The sequence below is a fragment of the Medicago sativa genome, chromosome 7 (assembly GCF_051527215.1).
Source record: "Medicago sativa cultivar Bolivia chromosome 7, Bolivia_mono, whole genome shotgun sequence".
NCBI classification, from domain to species: Eukaryota; Viridiplantae; Streptophyta; class Magnoliopsida; order Fabales; family Fabaceae; genus Medicago; species Medicago sativa.
In genome coordinates, this window is record NC_140755.1 from 87,938,568 (window position 1) to 87,961,289 (window position 22,722).

The following is a 22,722-nucleotide window of genomic DNA, read 5'->3' on the forward strand; positions in this document are numbered from 1 at the left end:
GGGGGGGGGGGGGGGGTGGGGCTATCCACCACTTGATGAATCATTTTCACGCTGCGGTAAAAATTTCTTTCTTTTTTTGCTTACCCCTTTTATTGACTTTTTTTTTTGCCTTGACATTCCTTTTCCTTTTTTCCTCCCTCTTTCCTTTAACCTTCTCCCTATTTTTTTGTAATCTCTTCGGACAATGTTGTCTCTTGTTGGATATGTTCTTTAGCGCAACGAAATTCATCACCAACACTATCTTATTGTGCATGAAACTCTTGTTGATGAGGAAATTCTTGTTCTCCACGAGTCTCAGGTTGTGCATGAATACTCATTGTAAGTTCCTTTACCAGTGCATCAACAACTTACAAGTAATGAGCCTTAGCCGGTCCTTTGGTGACTTCTTGAGTTCTATTGCATTGTTGAGTTTGATTGAAAAATGTATTTTCTTTTTAAGTATTTGGATTTCCTATTCAGTCATCTCCACAAACTCATGATTATCAACACTAGGATGCTTCCATAATCTAACTTCATCCACTGGATTTTGGCCACACAGTCATATTCATTCATCCTAGCCTTCCGAAAGTAAGATATTAACAAAATATCCAAAATTACTAATATGAATATGACATAAACCAAAATAACATTTTTTGAGAGAATAAACCAAAATAACATAACAACACTTAGTCTAAATTAAGATTGCCTCTTCCGAAAGTAAGACATTTTGGCTATGAGCTATGGAAAATGCTACTTCTCAAGAAAAATAGCTTTAAAAATTTTTCAAGACACAGTTGGCAAATTTTAATTGGATGATTTATTTGTCCACTTCCTATTTTTCAGCCACATCTCCTTGAATTGTGGCAAATAGTGCATTGTGATTGGCTATTCTTTATTCTTGAAGAATTCTTGATGTTATTTTTCTAGAGATATAACATTGCTCTTTGGCTATTAACTCCTAAATTAAGATTGCCTCACAAAATCATTATTTAAACACCTCAAGACAACCAAGTGTATAAGTTGCAAGTACCAATGTCTCTATTTTCGAAGTATGTCTCTTTGTACCAAAATTATATGATATTGTGTCGAAAAAAGTCTTGCCTCTAAGTTTAAGCCCATGTACTTCCAATTATAAAAACTGACACTACATATTTTATTTTTTATTTTTTGAGGAAACACTAACTACATAAGATTTGTTGATTAAACTAGGATAATTAATAAATTAAGTTGACAGTAATTAAATGTATTTTTTTCGCAAGAACATTACATTTGTAACTAATTTATAATTTTTTTCTTTTCAAAATTATCTTTTGAAAGAGAATTATTTATGTAAGATAATTAGAGGTATATTAATGATAAAACATTAATGATAAAAGAGATTAAGTCGCCAACTTACCGGTGGTTGAAGGTGAAATTTGCTAATCTTCCCTTTAATTATCACGGTTGGTGGTTTAATCCATTCACTTCTAGACATTGGCTAATTTCAGTTGCTTTATAGCTTCGGTATCTTGGTTCAGCCAAGTGTCTTGTAATTATTGTATTTGTACAGACTTTGGTGTTTCTTCTTAAGTACATCTTGTGCTAGGAAAACCTTTTGTTGTGGTAATATATCTCATTTTAGCCTCTTAAAAAAAATGATAAAACATAAGGTTGTACATTTAAAGAGGGTCCTATGAAAATGGACAGATTTATTAAGTGAGCCCTATCTTAAGGAATAGTGGTAGTGTGGGGTTTATAGATCTCTTTAAACTTGTATAAAATAATTCTCTTTTAAATTATATATTGTATCTATTAAAATAATTCTTTTTAAATTATAATATCTCTTTTTGCCAACAAATAATAGGTAGGATAATTTTTCTAGAGAGAGAGAGAGAAAATAAGTTATATTCCCAGCATTAGTATTTACGGCTAGTTAGAAAAAATATTAAAATTGTTAGGGGTGTATATATAAATAAATATTAAAAACAATTGCAAATTTAATAGAGATCTCGTAAAAAAAAATCTCAAAAAGCGTATTTAAAACCAGAGATGTTGAGCCTGTTTGTTATAGTTTTTTTAAGAAAAAAATCACTTTTTTTAAAAAAATAATCACTTTTAAGAGTTTTGCATCCGTTTGTTACAGATTTTTTAAAAAATCAGAATCTAAAAATAATATAAAAACAGCTTCAAATGAGAAGCTGTTAAGAGCAGCTTCTCAAAAAATAGATTTTTTTTAGAGGAGGGAGAAAATATGGTTTAAAATATTGAACTAATTTTGTAACAAAAAATCCTTTTAATATAGTTGTATCCAAACAAACTAGATTATTTGTTTAAAAAAAGTGATTTTTATTACGGTAAACAAACGAAAAATAGATTCTGATTTTCACAAAATCTCTAAAATATAGGGTCCGTTTGTTACGGATTAAAATAAAAGTGATTTTAACATAAAATAATTTATAGATTATATTTTAGAGATTTATGAAAAATCAGAATCTATTTTGCGTTTGTTTTTTAATCAAATAATTTAGTTTGTTTGAATACAACTATATAAAAGCGATTTTTTCGTTACAAAAATAGTTCAATCTTTTAAAAAATATTTTCTCTCTCCTCTAAAAAAAATCTATTTTTTGAGAAGCTGCTCTTAATAGCTTCTCGTTTGAAGCTGTTTTTAGATTTTTTTTTTAGATTCTGATTTTTTTAAAAAGCTATAACAAACGGATGCAAAACTCTTAAAAGTGATTATTTTTTTAAAATAAGTGATTTTTTTCTTAAAAAAGCTGTAACAAACGGACTCATAATCTCTAAATTATTTTATGTCAAAATCACTTTTATTTTAATCCGTTTGAATACAACTATATAAAAGCGATTTTTTCGTTACAAAAATAGTTCAATCTTTTAAAAAATATTTTCTCTCTCCTCTAAAAAAAATCTATTTTTTGAGAAGCTGCTCTTAATAGCTTCTCGTTTGAAGCTGTTTTTAGATTTTTTTTAGATTCTGATTTTTTTAAACAGCTATAACAAACGGATGCAAAACTCTTAAAAGTGATTATTTTTTTAAAATAAGTGATTTTTTTCTTAAAAAAGCTGTAACAAACGGACTCATAATCTCTAAATTATTTTATGTCAAAATCACTTTTATTTTAATCCGTAACAAACGAGATCAAACTTTGAGTAAAAAAAAAACATCTTGTAAACATATTCATCACTTTTATTTATTGAAAAAGTTGCACTAACTTTCAAAATAGAATCATTTAAACATATTCATCATCCTTAAAGTGAAACTTATTGCATTCACTTGGTTACATACTTTAAGAAATAATGCAAGTTCTTCAAATATTTATCATAGAGAATTATTTGAAGATCATATAATTCGTGATAACTCCAAAATAGTATTTCCCAACAAGCAAATTATGATAGTCCAAGCTCTGGAAGAGGGGCTATACAGAGTCTGAAGAGTCACATTGAAGAGAGTCTCCTGAGTCTTAACTATTCTTCAGTGCTCAGGTGATTCGTATCCATTAAAGCTTCCACAAGTTGACAAACAAGCATGTTTTGGACACTAGGGAAGCCAGAGCTCATAACTCTCAAATTGCTGAAGGGATGACATATAAAAGACAATAATACTGCCAGAAAATAGCATGGAAAATTTCAAGACCAAAAACAAACAAAATCATCAATATTCTTAGCGGTCAATGTCACAAGCAGATTGAAACATTAACATGTGACATCAAAAAGGACAAGCTTGGGATGATAAATCAAAATAAATATATTTTGTGACTATTGCAAATTTGCAACTATTGCAATCCAAGAGCCCCCTATCCCCGCTGACAAGCTTGGATTCCTTGCGGTTACGATAACCCCTTTTTATTTAGTCACATAATCTTAGTCGTTTAATCTTAATCGGATGACTCTAAAACATAATATTTAGTCGTTTAATTTTAATTGGATGACTCTAAAACATAATATCAAAATGTGAAACATCTAATTTTAACCCGATAGTCCGAATTTGCAACAACGTGATTAAATGAGTGTAAGCTATTCCCTTTGTTTTCAACTACATGTGTTAGTTTCACAAAATAAGTGAACTGTCGTGATTTTGGCAAAAACTACATTTTAAAGTTTTAACAAAACGTGAATTTGCATATATCACTCTCAATTCAAACATGCCCTACATTATTAATTGAGTTAGTGGGTAGCCAGAAACTTTTGCCTTCATCTATGTTTTTTGCACCTCAAAAGTCACACCTGCTTTTAATTTTTTATTTATTTAAAAAATCAGAAAGAAAAAAAACATTCAAATAAAGTGGACAAACAAAAAGAAATGTAAACATAATAACATGAAAGGACAAAAAGAAAGACATATATTCATGATCGTTGGAATCCTATTTTACAGCTACAATAATTTTTCTCTAATGAAGATTACTTAATAATATAACCAAACTCACTTCACACTCTAATCATGGTCTATATAATTCAGAATCTAAGCTTTGTACTGTCTCATTTCCCCATTCTACAATTACTTTGCCAACTTCTCTGTCCTGCATTAAATCACATACCATAATAGTTCACTTTTTTCATCTATATTCTCTTTAGTTTTATTTTTCTTTACCACACTACACATAGCCTAATCAAGAGTGCAAATTCATCTTCAAGTTTGAGCTGAGCAGAATCATGGATGGAAGACAAGGGAGTGAAATGCAGCCCTATGTTGAAGCACCGCCTAATGCGGCAGAACAAAATCGTTATTCTCATAGATCAATCGAGACACTGATAGTGGTGATAGCAGTGATCACTATAGTAGGTGTGATTGCAGGAATGATTGCAAGGTTGTGTGGTGGAAGACACTTTGGAGGAAATGGCGAGAATGATATAGAAGGTTGGGTTGAAAGGAAGTGTAGAAGTTGCATTGATGCAGGTCTTCCACCACCACCGCCGCCGCCAGCAGAACCTAAACCTGAAGAGCCAAAGGCAGCAGAACCAAAGCCAGAAGCTGCAGCAGGAGGTGGTGATGGAAGTAAATGAAAAAGGAATCGGCATGAAGCACCGACGGTTCAAATCAAAGGCGTGTCCAGTGTCCGACAAAGGCACATATGGTTACATTCAATTTTTCTATTTTCTTAAATTATTATAGGTGCCAACGTGCCATTGTCAGTGACGTGTCCAATGTATGTTTATGGGTCATAGTTTCATATTAGATGCATATTATTCTATTCTAACACAAACATTATTTACAAGTTAGTAAGTATATAACTTGATGTATGCTTTGTTTAATTTCGCTATAGCTAGTGAATGCTATGTGATACAAGAAAGTTTAGACAACTTTTAATTAATGTATAGAGTAGCAATGTGCTAGTTGTAGAACCTAAGCTACTATTGATGTCATTGAATTTGGACTCACTTGCTATTTCAATATAATTTGTTGGTGTCATTGTAATTTCTTATCAATCATTGTCTTAATTTTGTCCTAGTGAGAAAGCTTATGTAGAGATGTATCTCATGGATCTTGCACAAGTGGTTGATGTGCAACGCGTGTGAGTGTTGTAAATCTTGAATACCAAGTTCAATTCTTACTTATAAAAAATCTCCAAATATTATTTTATGAGAGAAATTAAATATGAAAACTTCTGTGAGGACCATGGAATTTCATTCAACACACTTTTTTTTTTTTAGCATATCTTAAGAAAGGAAAAATAATGATCTAAGATAAAAAAAATAAAAAAAAATCTAATGCTCCACCATTTTCATAGGCTATCATTTTTTAAGTCAGTAAGTGGAGCCACTTATCATGAAAAGCTTAATTTTGTGCCTAAAAATTCTTACGGTGATCACTTTAAAATCTGAAATTTGGATCCTCTAGCCTTAACTTTTGGCATAAAATCTTAAATGTAAGTTTAAAGATGCCACTAACATTATATGATCATGGCATGAAGTTCCAATTCAACACAGTACAAAGCAAAAGCTCTACAAACCGTTGCTCAATGCTATAAAAAAGCACAACAAAGTTTCCAAGCTTTCTTTCATTTCATTTCTTTATTGGAGTGGTCTTACCGTTGCTATTATTAGTCATGAAACAAACTTTAAAAGAAAGAATTGAAACAAAAAAAAATTAATACATCAATAAAATGTGACACTTTTTAATATATGTATTATTGACAATAATAGGTAAACCTTTTGCTTACATATATATGTGACAATAAAAGGTTCCTATCAGTTTATTACATTCATGCTTAAATTAGAATGACATGATTCACTACAAATTAATGTACAATTGGTGAATTAATTTACATTGTATAAACTAATTGCATTTTTGTATTATTGATCATATTATATACAGAGGCCTTAATTTGTATATTTTCTATGAGCCGCAGTTTGGGGCAGCTTGTACTGTGTAAGAAGACAATTGAACATTGTTGCATATAGCCTTAGCAGGTTCTCCATCATATATCAAGTCTATGTTCTGCATTTCTATCTCCTTGCATGGAAATTTCTTACTGCAATCAAACTTCACTGCTACATCAGAAGCACTTTTACCTGTTATATTCAGGTATGACACATTGCTAATTTGGACCGCAGAGTCCTGAATAAACAACAAAAAATCATAAAAATAAATAAATAAATAAATAAGTAGTCTACTTGTAGTGTATATAGCAAGAATTGTGAAAAATAATTTACCATTTGTTTACATGGCTTTTTTTTCTTGTCACAGTAATTTTGGTCAATTATTATAGGGTTGGTCACATTGTCCATTTCAATGTTCTGAAATGTGATGTTGCTAGCACTTCCTGAACCTCCCTGCATTTAACCACCGCAAGACCAAAGAAAATTTATGTCTTATTTGATTATTAAATATAAAGGGGAGTAAGTTAGGCCTATGATCAATAAAGAATTCAATTTTCATAATCTTACTTTCATTTCATGCTTTCAAAATGTATGTAGTGTATGTTTCCTCCATCTATTGGTCCAACACTATTATTGTGTTTAATTAGACTCCTGCTTTGCTCTATTTACTTTGCTTCACTTATCGTCAATTTATAAGAGTCATAATTCAAGAAATATTTTATCGATTTAGTGGATCACACTAAACTATCAGTATATCTCTCTCATAAATTGACAATAAATTGCAAAACTGAACTTGATTAATTCAATCTTGATAAGTCTAGTGCATGTTTGGTATCTTGGTGGATTTGTTGAAATTAAATTGAACCACCGTAGTTTTATTAAAACTACACTCTTTTATTTGTTGTAAAAGCTACACATAGGTCTGTTTGGTAAACACCAAAAAAGAGCTTTTAGCTCTTAGCTTCTAGCTTATAAGCTCATTTGACAAAAATAGCTCTGTTTGATAACACTTTTTGACCATGAGCTTATAACTTATTTCACGAGCTTATAAGCTATTTTTTAGAAGCTATTCCAAGTAGTGTTTGAGCTTATAGCTTATAGCTTCTCATATTTTCTTCCACTTTTACCCCTATTGTTTTATCTAAAATCCATTTTTTCCCTTTTATTATAATTTAATTCAAACCTACAATTCCCTAATATACATCCCTCGTTTTTTTCCTAATAAATATACATCCCTCTTTTTTTTTTTTTTGACAAATACATCCCTCGTTATTATTTATCTCACTTGTCTTATGTTGCTGACAATATATATACCAACATTTATCTTTTGCCTTATGTTGCTGACAATATATACCTCCATTTATCTTCTTTTTTTTTTTTGACAAAATACCTCCATTTATCTCTCTTGCCTTATGTTGTTGACAAAAAATATATATACCTCCGTTGACAAAAAAGTATATATACCTCGTTATACTTAAATAAATTTTTTAGTGAATAAAATTTAATTTACAATATAAAAGATATATTAAATTTATAAATTTCAATTACTTTTTAAAAAACAAAATTGAATTAAGAATTCCTGAATATTTAAATATCAAGTTATATAAACTTTATATTTTGAATTAATAATACCCTTTTATGTCATTTTACATTTATCAGCTAGTTAAACCGCTAATTTTACCAAACACTTCAACTAGCTTATCAGTCATCAGTCATCAGCTAGCTTATCAGTTAAAAGCTATCAGCTAGCTTATCAGCTAAAAGCTATCAGCTATCCGTTGTTTTTACCAAACAGAGCCATAATAACTTTTACAAACTCACGACCGGCTCACCATGATTTCAACAATTAAGTTAATCAGGCTATCGAAATTGTTACGAATTATTGAATTCTGCAGATCATCTCTTGAGCATTTTTTTATTTTTAACAAATCACTTGAGCATATATTATACACAAAAGCAAGGGGGGATTAAATTAAAATTTGATATTACCGGCCAAGTCTTAATTCTAACTCCATTTGTAGTTCCCGAAATCTTAGCTCCATTCACTATTACTCCCGAAACAATGTCCTTGGATTTTCCAGCCCCCAAGCTTCCAATACTAAGATATATAAATCATTGCAAATAAAATAAAATTCACATTCAAATAATACAATATAATAAAACTGATATATTAACTACAAAAAGAATGTTAAATAAGCTTCCTTCAAAAAAAAAAAAACTTGGATCTCATCCCAAAAACTACCTTAAAGAAGTGAGGGTATTCAAACATATTTATACATTCAACAATTCGGAAACCTAAGTGATGTGAAACTAACAACAAACTACAAACAACTTCAAAATAAACTTCAACACCCACCCTTACGCCTAGCGTGAGCATGGGTCAAATTCTCACTAGGGATGAGAATAGACCAGGCCGACCTACAGAGGCCTAGCCTATGACAGACCAAGCCAGACTAGACTTTTTTCTTAAATAGAGAATGATTAGGCTTTGTCAGAAGCCTATTTAACTTAAAAGGTTAAGCCATATGCCATTCAAAAAGCCTCTTAGACCTATTAGGCCGACCTATTTGAGTAAATATGAATAATATTAGTTGTTGTTATTATATTTTATTTTGTACTTAAAATTAAAATAAAAAATTGTTAACTTTTTCAGGAATTTAAACTTATTAGTATACATTAATTTTTTTTTTTGCATATTTAAATGTATTGTTATAAACTACTCCCTCCGTCCCTATATGTAAACCCCCTTTGCATTTTTCACGTTTCTTATGAAAAGTTGTTAGTGTAATTAATGTGTCTATTTTGTGTGTTAATATTACAAAATTGTCCTTTGTTTGTATGTGTATTAAATTTGACTTTACATATTTCAAAACAAGTTAGTAATATTAATTAAGGGCATGTTTAGGAAAAAAATAATAAATGCATCTAGTAATTTGAAAAGGAGTTTACATTTAGGGACAAATATAAAATCAAATGGGTGGTTACATATAAGGACGGAGGGAGTAGAATTGAAATATGATACAATATATAGTCAAATTCTCTAAAAACTCATGTTGATTTCAATTGATCTATTAGTTCGCTACCTGATGCCATGGCCTGGTCCGCAAGTTATGTTTGTGGCTTCTACATTTCTAGATCCATCTACAATTGATATACAATCGTCCCCTGAAACAAATTATTGGAAAATCAAATTAAGTAATTGTTTGTCTAAAAAACATATGAATTTTCAATTTTTCATTCCTAATTCTTGTAATTTTTTTGTTTCAAATTTTTCAGATATTTAATTATGAATGTACCGGCTGCTGCGATAGAGCTAGAGATTTTGATGTTTTGGGTATTGGTGACATGAATTCCATCGGTGTTAGGACTATCCTCCGGTGATGCCACAATGAGACCAGAAGCTGTAACATTAACCGAATCCTGAAATGAAATATGGATTTGTTGCGCATTTCGTATCTTCAAATTCTCAACTATCAAGTCCTCGCAATTATCAAACGTCAAAGCCTACAAAAACAAAGTTAGTTAATTAACAAGTATTTTAGTCCAATTAATATCTTTGATTATGAAAGTTGTAAACCCGTATTCTTAACGGTTCAATCCAAACAGTCAAATCATAGTCAGTAAATCAATGTTCAATTTAAATTCTCCTCAAAGTCTTAGTTTCGATTCTCTCTGGTGCCAATTTGAGGGGGTTAGTTTAGCTTCTTCAAAAAAACAATGTTCAATTTAAATTCAACGACTGAAATTTGACGAAACGGACTAAATTGTTGAGAAAATTTAGGCAGAGCTACGTATACATACCGTTGGAGCATCCTTGCAAGGCTGGAAAAAAAAAGTGAAGAGGCATAAGATTGGTCATAATTAATTTGAATAGGATTAATTATATAGATTCATTGATGCATAATTGACTTGATATATTGGGACATTATTTGTGATATCTTACTTTCTTTTTGTTCCTTTTGCATGAGTTTTCCCACCATATGTTTCCTTTTCCGTCTAGGGTTCCACCACCATTAACTACTAGATGTTGAACTTTGTCAAATACAAGCCAATGTCCTTGATCTTCACTGTAATCTGATGGATTAACTGATGCTATGAGAATTCCAGATATCTGACAATTAAATTTTTGAAAAAAATAGACTTTTTGAGATTATAATTAATTATAATTTACTTAAAAAGGTGGAGCTTAAAATATGAAGAACTAAATAGTTAATTACAATAATGTAACTGACCTGGACTGATACATTAGATTTGCAAGGACCAGAGAATCTGATTGGTTTGAGTAGATAAATATTATCTTGAGGTGCAACAAAAACTGCTTCCCCTGAAGAACATACTGCTTCCCAAGCCTTCCCGAATGCCTGAATATTATGTATCCCACATGGGCAATCATAGTAAAATTTAATGTTATTTCTATTGTAACTTTTTGTTGTAATTGAAAAGAAAAAAAAAGGTTTTAAAAATAAAAAATATGTTGGAATAGATGAGTATATTATATTATGATTTTTAAGCTATATATGATGAGTGTATTCTTTCTTTCAAAAAAAAAAAAATGATGAGTGTATTATATATACTTGTGTGTCATCAGTTTGACCATCCCCTTTAGCTCCATAATCATTGACATTAAAAATTTGAAGTGAACGGGAAAGGGCACATGTGTTTTGCTTGATCAAATTCTTGAATGATAATGTACCACCATCATCATCAACGTATGTAGTAATAAGTGGGTCCTCTTGCAAGTTGCTATTGCAAGCAACAAATGAAATGATGATGGTAGTGAATGAGAGGAGGAAATGTCTTAGGAGAGCCATTATAGTTAGTTTCCTTACACTCTATACTATATTGAGAAAAATATATAGATGCACTTTGATTTTGAAAGTTGTTTGAGGAGAATATATATAGCAAAAGCTATGTGGCGAGGTATTGAACTAAGGAGAGGGAGAAAGTGTATTTATAGACAAGGAAATTGCTATATAGGTATGGAAGTATAGTTAGGTATAAGAGATTCAGACCAAATGGCCAATCTATATACCACACTCACCCTATTTATTGAAATGACACTAATCTATTAATTTAGCGTGATAATTTTAATATTAATTAGAAATTTAATTCATTATTTATTGAAATGATATTCATCTATGAATTTAGCGTGATAATTATCGTTTTTATTTTAATGAAAAATCACGTTAGGTGAGATTTGGATACTTGGATGCTATTTCAATAAGGAAAATGCTAGATATCAAGAATGATTTTATCAAGAAAGATTCAAGAATGATATGGCAGAATAATCACCCTTAGATTTCAGTCTTATTTATTAGAGAAATGATATTTGAACAACCATTTTTTACAACTTTTGTGACAACTTTCTCTCTCATACTCACATTATCTTTTTACTTTCTCTCTCTATTGTTTTGGTTTTTGTGTCACTACCTCATTTGCTTTGTAAAATTTTGGTTGTCACAAAAGTTGTCACATATATGGATGTTCAAATAACACAACTCTATTTATTAACATTTCATAAAAAAAAAAAATACATAACACCATCACCCCATGATTTCCGGTCAAGCTGAGATTTTATTGGCTAACATTAATTTCGGGACAATTTCTTGATAAAATCTAAGGGTGATTATTCTGCCATGTCATTCTTGAATCTTTCTTGATTATTGGCCAACATTAATTTCGGGACAATTTCGGGACACCATCACGAATTTTTCATTCGTGAAATTTCACGATGGCTATTTTCAGTTAAAACAAAAATAGCAAAACAACTTTTATTTTGGATTTGGTGGAAATCACCTTAGTTAGTGGGGTTATGCAACTGGATCGTGATACATTTGCTATAAATATTGTCGCGATATATAACTTTTTCTTATTTAAAAATACATCGTATTAGTCACCATGAATATAATTCAATTGACAGGTGCATTGCAGTGTGTATAAGTTAGGGTTTGAACATCGAATTCTAACTTATTCATCTCAAATAATGAATTTCTAGTCACTATACTGCTTGACAAAATAAATACATTGTACCAGATTTTTATTTATTAAAATACGTGTATACATATGTGCAAGAGATAAATTCATAGGTGAAACAATTTTTTTACCTAACTTTATTTAATTACTCCGTGACCGAACTTTAAATTATAAGTGTCCCTTTCCTCTGAGAACCCGAAGTGTTAACACAAACAAAAGTTTGTACATTGAATAAACAACTATAAATATAAACACTATTATGCATCAGTAATATTGTTTGAGACATTCTTAGATATTAAATATCAACACATATTTTAACATTTCCTTCAAAAAAAAAAACACATATTTTAACATAGATTTAATCATTGGTTAATCCACACAGAAGAGACTTGTCCTTTCTGCTAAACACAAAGCTCGAAACCTCCAAAATATTGTAGTAGTTCTTTCATTTCGCATTTTTGCTATATATTTTGGTGGTGATGAGAAAGCTGATATTCCCCGTGACATTAAGTCTAGAGATATTTGGTTAAAGTTGTGCTTCCCTTTGGTTGTAAAATATGTTTCCACTATGTTTTCTCTTAAATACCTAAATAGAGTATTTGCAAATAAGACTTGGAAACTACATTCAATATCATAGTAAGCAATGTTCCACAAATCGAGTGTTAACTCGTCGAGTTTATCGAGTTTACGTTTTTAGGTACCAAAATCGTGTCAGCTCGGAGGTAAATTCGATTTCTGGTAAAATCGGAATGTTTGACGAGTTTGACTCGAGATAACTCGGTCAAACTCGGTAAACTCGGGTAAAATCGGGTAAACGCGAGTAAAATCGGAATGTAAGTCGAATTTTTTTTTGATAGTTTTATTAACAACTTTAGGAACTTGTGACATTTGCCTTTTTGGATGGTTAAGACTTAAGAGACTTATGATTTTGCAAGTTTATTTTGTACTTTGATGTTTAGTTGAACATGATGCTTTATTATGGTGGTTGAATACCTTTATAATTTAGTCATATTTTGCACTATTGGATTATTTACAATATTATACTAGTTGAGTTTACGAGTCGACTTTACCTACGCAAAACGAGTTGAGGTAAACTCTCGAGTTGTAAAACCTTGATAGTAAGCATTAAATATAGTAATTTGATTTGGCGTAATTTGACCGTGGATTTGTCCTGAATGTGCATTTTCAATTTCTCTCTATCATGTTTACATTTCTCTCTCCTTCTTGTATTGTGCAAAAGCAAGCATTTTAATTGGTCAATGTTTTATTCTTGATGAGTTCGGGACAATTTCTTTTCCTTTATAGCATAGCATTGCTCATTGATTTGATATGATTCAATAATTATTTATGTAACAACATGAGAGCTTCTTCAAAAAAAAAAACATGAGAGCCAATAGCACGATCATTGCACGAACAGTTTTTTAAGAAACTCTCATTTTGGGATTTGGATTCTCTCCTACCATTTCTCTCATGCGGTTGGTGTTGCACTAATCTTAATCATTCAGCTTACCTGTTTTTTTCTCTCCTTTGTTTTATTTTTTTTCTTTGTGAGTCAATCAACCATCAAATTAGGAAAAGGAGGGATGGCCGGACAAAAAAGGCAGGAGAGGATCCAATTCCCTCATTTTGTAATTGTTATGTTTTTAAAAACAAAAGGTAAATAAATGAGAGAAAATTTCAAAATTATTATCCTCACTTTCTTGCTATTCATCATTAGGAGACCACATGTGTAGCGTTAAGGTAAGAATGTCACGTGACATTGATCTATCCAATTACGACACCTAAGTTAATTCAACTATTCTCTCTCTCTCTCTCTCTCTCTCTCTCTCTCTCTCTCTCTCTCTCTCTCTCTCACATCTTTTATATGATTAAAAAAATTGTATTGTCACGTGTCGTACTTGAATTGACCAATGTCATGTGACATTATGTCACACAAGTGGAATCTGCATCGATCGTCATTAAACCTTTTATTGTTTATCTCCATTGTTGCCTTATTGTCGTTGTTTCATCCGCCACGGTTCTTGCTGTACAACTATCATCACATGCCACGACCTCCTCTGTCGTATCTCCCGCGTTTCTCTGGCCACTACCACCTCTGCGTTTCAGCACTGCAACCACATCCATAATCACTAGTTTAAATTGATTTCCCTGTTCAACAAAATTTAAAGAGAGATCGAGAAAGAAGCTCCCCCTACATCAGCCTTGCCATAACAGACTCACCTTTTGTACAACTTTTATCTGTCGTGGTTGGTGCCCAGGCACCGATCTACCTTGATAGTATTGGGGGGCATCTGCTCCCACTAGATAAGTTATTGATAGTTTTAAGTTTATCTCCATTGAAAAATAACAATCTAACCTTTTTTCTACCATATTGAAGAGCTTCTACATCTCTTTCCTTTTTTCTACTTTCCTTATTCTTCGTTCTTACAACTTTTTTTTGTGTGTATAATATGCTAAACCTAACCTTTTATGAAGGCTTTTTAATATATAGTCTCCTAAAAGTCTTCATAAAATCACAACAACTTTTTTTTTTTTTTGAAGTAACTTAGTGAGTGGAGTTCACACATTTTAAATGTGGAGAAGTAAAGGGTCAGGAGTTCGAACCCCGACCCCTACGTAATATTGTCTTGCAGCTATCAATTTAGTTGTGCTTACAGAACATATGCGAGACTTTTTAATATATGTATTATTGAGATTAATAGGTAAACCTTTTGCTTACATATATGTGACAGTAAGAGGTTCCTACGTACAATGAATTCAAAGCCTTACAACAATATGAAACATGTCACAAGTAATGGCAATATCAGTTTATTACATTCATGTTTAAAGAATGACATGACTCACTACAAATTAATGTTCAATTGGGTATCAACTTACATTGTATAAACACATATCTACAATGATAAACTAATTGCATTTTTGTATGGATCATATTATATACATCATGTAGAGAGACCTTAATTTGTATATTTCTGTGAGTTGCAGCGTGGGTTAACATTTCCTGTGTAAGACAATTGAACATTGTTGCATAAAGCCTTAGCAGGTTCTCCTGCTTCACATATTAAGAGTATGTTTTGCATTTTTATCTCCTTGCATGGAAATTTCTCACTGCAATCAAACTTTACAGCTATATCAGAAGCACTTTTGCCTGTTATATTCTGGTACAACACATTGCTAATTTGGACCGCAGAGTCCTGCATAAACAACACAAAATCATAAAAAATAAAAAAAAAATGTAAGTAGCTATCTTTTGTAGCCAGTATGGTGTACTTGTAGTGTATATAGCAAGAGTTGTGAAAAATAATTTACCATTTTTTTACATGGCTTTTTTTTCTTGTCACAGTAATTCTGATTAATTATTATGGGGTTGGTCACATTGTCCATTTCAATGTTCTGAAATTTGATGTTGCTAGCACTTCCTGAACCTCCCTGCATTTAATCACCGCAAGACCAAAGATAATTTATGCCTTATTTGTTTAAATATAAACCAATGTATAGGAAGGGAGGTACTGTTAGTAATAAAGGGGAGTAAGTTAGGACTATGATCAATATAAAGAATTCAATTTTCATAATCTTGCTTTCATTTCATGCTTTCAAAACGTATGCACTAGCGTATGTTTCCTCCATCTATTGGTCCAACACTATTATAGTTTAAAGTTATCTATGAGAAATGATATTTTGTCAATCATCATATTTAGTGGATGATAGATTAGTATATCAAAGTGGTGGAACTCCTTAAAGTTTAAAATTACCGGCCAAGTCTTAATTCTAACTCCATTTGTAGTTCCAGAAATCTTAGCTCCATTCACTAATACTCCCGAAACGATGTCCTTGGATTTTCCAGCCCCCAAGCTTCCAATACTGAGATATATAAATCATTGCAAATAAAATAAAATTCATGTACAAATAATACAATATAATAAAACTGATATTAATTACAAAAATAAAACTTGAATTTCACAAGTTAACTACCTGATGCCATGGCCTGGTCCACAAGTAATGTCTGTGGCTTCTACATTACTAGATCCATCTACAATTGATATACAATCGTCCCCTGAAACAAATTACAGAAAAATCAAATTAACTAATTATGAATATACATATATAAATTTTAATTTGTCTAAAAAACATATGAATTTCATTCCTAATCTTGTAATTTTTTTTCAAATTTTTTAGATGTTTAATTATTAATATACCAGTTCCTATGATAGAGCTAGAGATTTTGATGTTTTGGGTATTGGTGATATGAATTCCATCGGTGTTAGGGCTATTCCCTGGCGATGACACATTGAGACCAGAAGCTTTAACATTAATCGAATCCTGGAATGAAACGTGAATTTGTTGCGCATTTTGTATCGTCAAATCGTCAACTATTAAGTCCTTGCAACTATCAAATGTTAGAGCCTACAAAAATAAAGTTAGTTAGTTAGTTAATTAACAAGCATATCCAATTAAAATCCTTGATTATGAAATCTGTAACAGGTCAATCCGAACATTCAAATCATAATTGTTAAAACAATGTTCAATTTATATATGCTCAACGATTGAGATTTGACTAAACGGACTAAATTGTTGAGAAAATTTAGGTAGAGCTATGTATACATACCGTTGGAGCATCCTTGCAAGGCTGCAAAAAGAGAGAAAAAGCATAAAAAAGTTGGTCATAATTAATTTGAATATGATTAATTATATAGATTCATTGATTCATATAATTGACTTGATTAAAATATTGGGACGTAATTGTGATATCTTACTTTCTTTTTGTTCCTTTTGCATGAGTTTTGCCACCATATGTTTCCTTTTCCATCAATGGTTCCACCACCATTAACTAATAGTTGCTGAACTTGCTCAAATACAAGCCAATGTCTTTGATCTTCACTGTAATCTGATGGATTATCTGATGCTTCAAGACTTCCAGATATCTGTCAATTAAATTTTTGAAAAAGGCTACTTTTTGAGATTATAATTTACTTAAAAGTGTGGAGCTTAAAAAAGAAAGAACTAATTAGTTAATTAATCACTGGCTTAATATTTAATGTAACTAACCTGGACTGATATGTTAGATTTGCAAGGACCAGAGAATCTGATTGGTTTGAGTAGATAATTATAATCTTGAGGTGCCACTAAAACTGCTTGCCCTGAATCACATACTACTTCCCAAGCCTTCTTGAATGCCTGAATATTAAATGTCCCACATGGCCAATTATAGGAAAATTTAAGTTATTTTTTTAGAAGATCAATTAATGTTGCTTTTTTAATCATAAGAAAACCAAATTAGTATAGGCATACAAAATATTAAATTAGTGGTATAAATTTAGAGAGAAAAAATATGAAATTTATCAATAGTTCTATTGTTAATTTTCTTTTGTAACCCATTGTTATAATTGAAAACAAAACAAAAATTAAAAACAAAAAATATCTTGGACTAGATGAATATATTATGATTTTTAAGCTATATATGATGAGTTTATTAATATACCAGTGTATCATCGGTATGACCATCCCCTTTAGCTCCATAATCTTTGACATTAACAATTTTAAGAGAACGTGAAGTGACACCATGGTCTAAGCACGAAAAATCATTTGTGTTTTGCTCAACCAAGTTCTTGAATAATAATGTATCACCATCATCATAGGAAGGTGAATCATCAACGTATGTAGTAATAAGCGGGTCCTCTTGCAAGTTGCTATTGCAAGCAACAAATGAAATGATGACGATAGTGAATGAGAGGAGGAATTGTCTTAGGAGGACCATTATAGTTCTTTTGTATTTTACTATATTGAGAAAAATATATAGATGCACTTTGAAAGGTGAGGAATAATATAATTGTTTGATGAGAATATATTTAGCAAAAGCTATGTATCGAGGGATGGAACTAAGGAGGGGGGAGATTGTGTATTTATAGACAAGGAAATTAATAAGATCATGTTTGCTTTTCATATTAATATCCACATATGGATATATAGGTATGGAAGTTTAGTTAGGTATAAGAGATTGAGACGAAATGCCCAAAGTCTCTATACCACACTCTGCCTGTTGCTCCATACAACGTTTGCTCCATAAATGGGAATTATTTATGTGATTTATGTGCGTGCATCAACTTTATAGGCTCTTAAAGGAAGAACATAGTCACAATAATAATTTTTGAAAATAATATTAAGACTTAATTGCATTTTTCTCCTTTGAAATATCACGAATGCCCAATTTTAGACTTCACTTTTTTTTCCCATGCAATGGCCCCCACGTCACTGAATATTATGCTAAAAATATACTATTATATATGAATTTAGCTTGTTACTTTTAATAAATGATTTATTGAAATGATGCTAATATCACGCGAAATTTAATCAAATTTATATCAAAGAAAAGGAGGACTCCTAAATTCAGCCAGTGACATTTTAATAAATCATTTATTAAAAATATAATCCAAAACTAATAGATGAGTGTCATTTCAATAAATGATTCAATCTTAAGAGACTAGTCCTTTTTACTATGGGATAAACATCTTTTCTACCAATATCAAACTATATATGTGTGTGTGTCATTTCGATAAATGAATTCAAATTTAACCTACTCTTAAGGAATCAAAATAAAACCCAAAATAACTAACATGATTTTTTTGAATAAAAAAATATCTTATATGATAAGTACATATAGTCAAAAAAAATAACATAATTTGGCCCATATTTTATTAAAGGGTCGGATATATAAAACCAAGAAGACAGGTGATACCAATGAACCAATCTTACATCCATTTTGATAATTCCTTAAAGATTATGGAAATCGTATAATATATTATAACTACCGTCTACAACTTGGACATATCCTAAAATAAAAAAAACTTAGGACGTATTTTTTTTGTTAGAGGATACAACTTGGTCATATTGATTCCCTAAAAAAGAAAAATGGAAAGAAAAAAAAAAAAGAGCCGACATCATTCATATATTGCGTATTTAAAAGAAACGGAAAAGGAAAAACGAAAATATAATGAGTACTATATTGAAACTTATAAATATTCCAGCCTTGTTTTTCTGAGGGGTAATCATTTTGGGTATTAAAATAGATTGTTTTAAGTCCACAAATCCTCGCACACTTGTAAAAATACCAAAATTGTTAGGATGGATATCATGATCTTCATTTATGTGCGAAAGGTTTTCAATAATTATTGTTATTTCGTCTATTTATTCAAAGAGAGAAATAGTTAAGAATGAATGAGTGTTACGTTTAGCTAGCAGAATATACCAAAACGCCACAACATGACGATCTCTAGAATTATGGATCTTCTAAATTTAGTTCTACAAGTTTTTTTTTACCATTTTCATTCCTACCATTTATAAAAGGGTTCTTGTAGTTTATCTATAAGGAGTAAAAATTGATATAAATTTTATTAGCACTAAAATATATATTTATGTTAATATATTTTATTTATTCTGACTTGTTCAAAGTTCAAACAAAACTAAAATATATACTTATCGAAAAAAGTTTAAAATGGTTAGAGTATAGCCTATCGGTGCCGTACTTGTATTCAAAAATCAAAATGATACATGAACGATTCTTATCATGCACTAGATTGATGACCCGTGCGCCGCACGGGTCTTATGAGCGGAGAGAGAGAAATGAAGAAGAGTATAGGAGAAGACGGCATGGGTGTTTTTGTAAAACGAAATACAGTTAATTAAGAGTTTTTTTTTGCAAAAGGGTCGAAACACATTTCTCTGCCCACTGAAGACAAAACCACGTGTCAGCAATTTATTAGATCAGACAGTCCGACAGAAAAGGTGAATCGAACTAGAGCAGATACTTATTCAAAGGAAACTTTCATTTTATTTAAATTTTTAAAGTTTTTTTTAACAGAAAATGTTGATAATCATGTATTTAATTTCGCACATTCTTTTTTGGTTATTACTGAGAAATACCGTAGCTCTAACTTTGCATTTTCCTTGTTGTTATCAAACGATTTTTAATCAACGTGAATAGTTGGACTATCAAGAAGCATATGCAGGTTGTGATCTTAATATTTATTCAACGAAAATATGATGCAACCCCAATCGATGCAACCCCAATCGAGTCTGTTGAATCAGGGGTTTCTTCCTGCATTGTAATACCTGTTAGCAACCCATTTAGGGTAGGCCTAGTGGTTGGCTTGGGATTTTGGAGTGTGCACCTCTCAAGGTCATTCCCTCTGGTGTCAATTTTGGTGGGTAAGTCCATACAGAGCATTGCTCTGGCTTAGAACGGGGCCCCCGCAAGTGGGCGGTGGAATTGATTCCTTCAGATTAGTCGGTCTTTGGATCGGATACCGAGTTTTCAAAAAAAAAAAATATAATACATGTTAGCATTATTACCTTTAGCTTTAAGAAGATGGTTTGGTGGCATCAGCATGGCTTTGGAGTAGAAGTTTGTCATTTGAAACTTATCATTAATTAGCTATGTGTCCAAAAGTTTCCTAAACTAATGTCATAGTAATGTGACTATTGTCATGATGAAATGTTGGACCTCAACAAAAAATATCACTTGAAATTTCATCTCTTATTATATTTTGCAACATATTCTTGTTGGATTCTGATCCTCTACATAAATTTCTCTCTTCGTATTTATTTAATTTATAAATATCTATCTCTTCATATTTTAGGTTATTTTTCTCTCTTAATCTTCTCTTCATTCTCTCTCTCATTCAACCCTCTCTTTTAGGAAATCTACATTTCATGCTTTCTACAAAAACAAAAATCAACACATATATTAATACTCAAAATTGCAATCGCAACATAAATGGTATCAACATCATAAAATTGAAAGGTAACTTAAGCACTCCAAGCATAAGCAACTGTATGAATCTGATTAACGTAGTCGTGTATGTTTAGATAATCAGTCACAAAAAAAAAAAAAAAAAAAAAAATTGGATACTTATTAGGTATTTGATGTACTTCCTCTGGTTTTTTTAAATGTCGTTTTATAATAGTATTCTCCAATTAAGGTAGTGAATTTTTAGAGTTTTTCCTTCAATTTATTTTTATTTTAATCCACCAATAAATTTCTATTTTGTTGCATACACTTCATTTATTTCTAATAAATTTGATCATATCATAGAACCACCTATTCTAGGGAACTAAATTTAGTTTATGCAAGTTTAAATTTACACAAAACAAAAAATAAACTTTGTTTCGACAAAAAAAAAAGCAGAAAAAAATAAACTTTGTTTTGACAAAAAAAAAAAAAAAGCAAATTTTGTTTTTCTTTTAAAAAATACTATTTTTAGTTTTATTGAAAAAGATTAAGTAGAAGTAATTGAGAAAGAGTATAATTGAAAAAGTGTACCCTTAAACTATCAAAATGACATTTAAATAGAAGAAGAAGAAGAAGAAAAAAATGTGTGCTAAACTAACACTTAAAAAGGACTATACCATTTTATGATGCAATAAAATAAGAATAATATAATACACTCAAAAAATTTCAAACATTGAACATCTTTTGTTTAAAAAAGAAACAAAACATACTACATCCATGGGAGAAGAATAACTTACTCCACCATCACTCTGCTACATAATACCTAACGTAACGTGTATTACGGACTCTTCTCCCTACACAATGTTCATGACTTAAACTTGGATCTCTATATATTAACCGTTTAAACATGTGATCTTGAGGAACTTGGATGGAGAAGGTTGGCAACCCAGTCTCTGAATCACATTTGAGGTTGGCTTCAACTGCCTTTACGGTGCATACAGGACCATGTAAGATGATGTAACTCAACATATTCTAAATTACCGTGAAAAAAACCCTGCATATTAATTCACTTTCAAATCAACCTTCATGTGAATTTCTAACCTTACATTTATAACAATCATGATATTCAGTATTCTGCATACGAAAATTTTAAAATCCCATCATGCATATAACACTAATGTAATACTCATTCATTATTTCAATATTTTTTTATGTTTCATTTTTTTTTTTTCTTTTGAGAGGTGCTACGTTTTTATCATGATAGCCCATTTTATTTTTGTTATAAAGACATGTTTTGTTGCTTTGGAAATCACCAAACACAGTATGCACATTGATTTTATTCATGAAAGATAGATTTCCAAAACCGTCTTCATCATCGATTTAATCTCACTTTATTTAATAAAGTAAGGATCAAATAAAAGTCTATGTCAAGAATTATGGAGCCTAACTCATGCAGGAACCCCAACGATAGACCCGATAGACTCTGATACCATGTCATGAAAATCAGGGTCTAACTCATCCTTACAAAACCGACTTGTAAAGTAATGAGTGAAACTAAATCTACCCACCGAGTGTTGGCTGCTCACATTCTACTACGTTCTGTTTAAAATACTACAGGTTAGCTTAATTTATAGACTAATAAAATTGGAATCTGCTATTACCAAAAACAAAAACGAAATAGTAATATCCTAAAAAAATATTTTCTACTTGTTAATTACAGGTTCCTT

The 22,722-nt window shown here is 30.8% G+C and overlaps 3 protein-coding genes across 3 annotated transcripts; 1 reads left to right on the forward strand and 2 right to left on the reverse strand.

Moving 5' to 3' along the window:
* Positions 1-4,322: 4,322 nt before the first annotated feature.
* On the forward strand, positions 4,323-5,403 carry LOC146909823 (fission regulator-like protein). Its single transcript, XM_085727847.1, has one exon. It carries the CDS (start codon positions 4,630-4,632, stop codon positions 4,978-4,980), a length of 351 nt encoding a protein of 116 aa, XP_085583973.1. The 5' UTR covers positions 4,323-4,629; the 3' UTR covers positions 4,981-5,403.
* A 680-nt stretch (positions 5,404-6,083) lies between these two features.
* On the reverse strand, positions 6,084-11,108 carry LOC146909824 (polygalacturonase-like). Its single transcript, XM_085730704.1, has 9 exons — positions 10,872-11,108; positions 10,530-10,658; positions 10,241-10,408; positions 10,099-10,119; positions 9,594-9,801; positions 9,381-9,462; positions 8,287-8,395; positions 6,631-6,750; positions 6,084-6,535 (listed from the first exon to the last, which is right to left on the reverse strand). Exons 1-9 carry the CDS (start codon positions 11,106-11,108, stop codon positions 6,314-6,316), a joined length of 1,296 nt encoding a protein of 431 aa, XP_085586830.1. The 3' UTR covers positions 6,084-6,313.
* Positions 11,109-15,062: 3,954 nt separating this feature from the next.
* Positions 15,063-18,347, reverse strand: LOC146909825 (polygalacturonase-like). The gene is made up of 9 exons (XM_085725954.1): positions 17,750-18,347; positions 17,317-17,445; positions 17,025-17,192; positions 16,877-16,897; positions 16,467-16,674; positions 16,243-16,324; positions 16,023-16,131; positions 15,580-15,699; positions 15,063-15,464 (listed from the first exon to the last, which is right to left on the reverse strand). Exons 1-9 carry the CDS (start codon positions 18,209-18,211, stop codon positions 15,228-15,230), a joined length of 1,536 nt encoding a protein of 511 aa, XP_085582080.1. The 5' UTR covers positions 18,212-18,347; the 3' UTR covers positions 15,063-15,227.
* Positions 18,348-22,722: the final 4,375 nt, after the last annotated feature.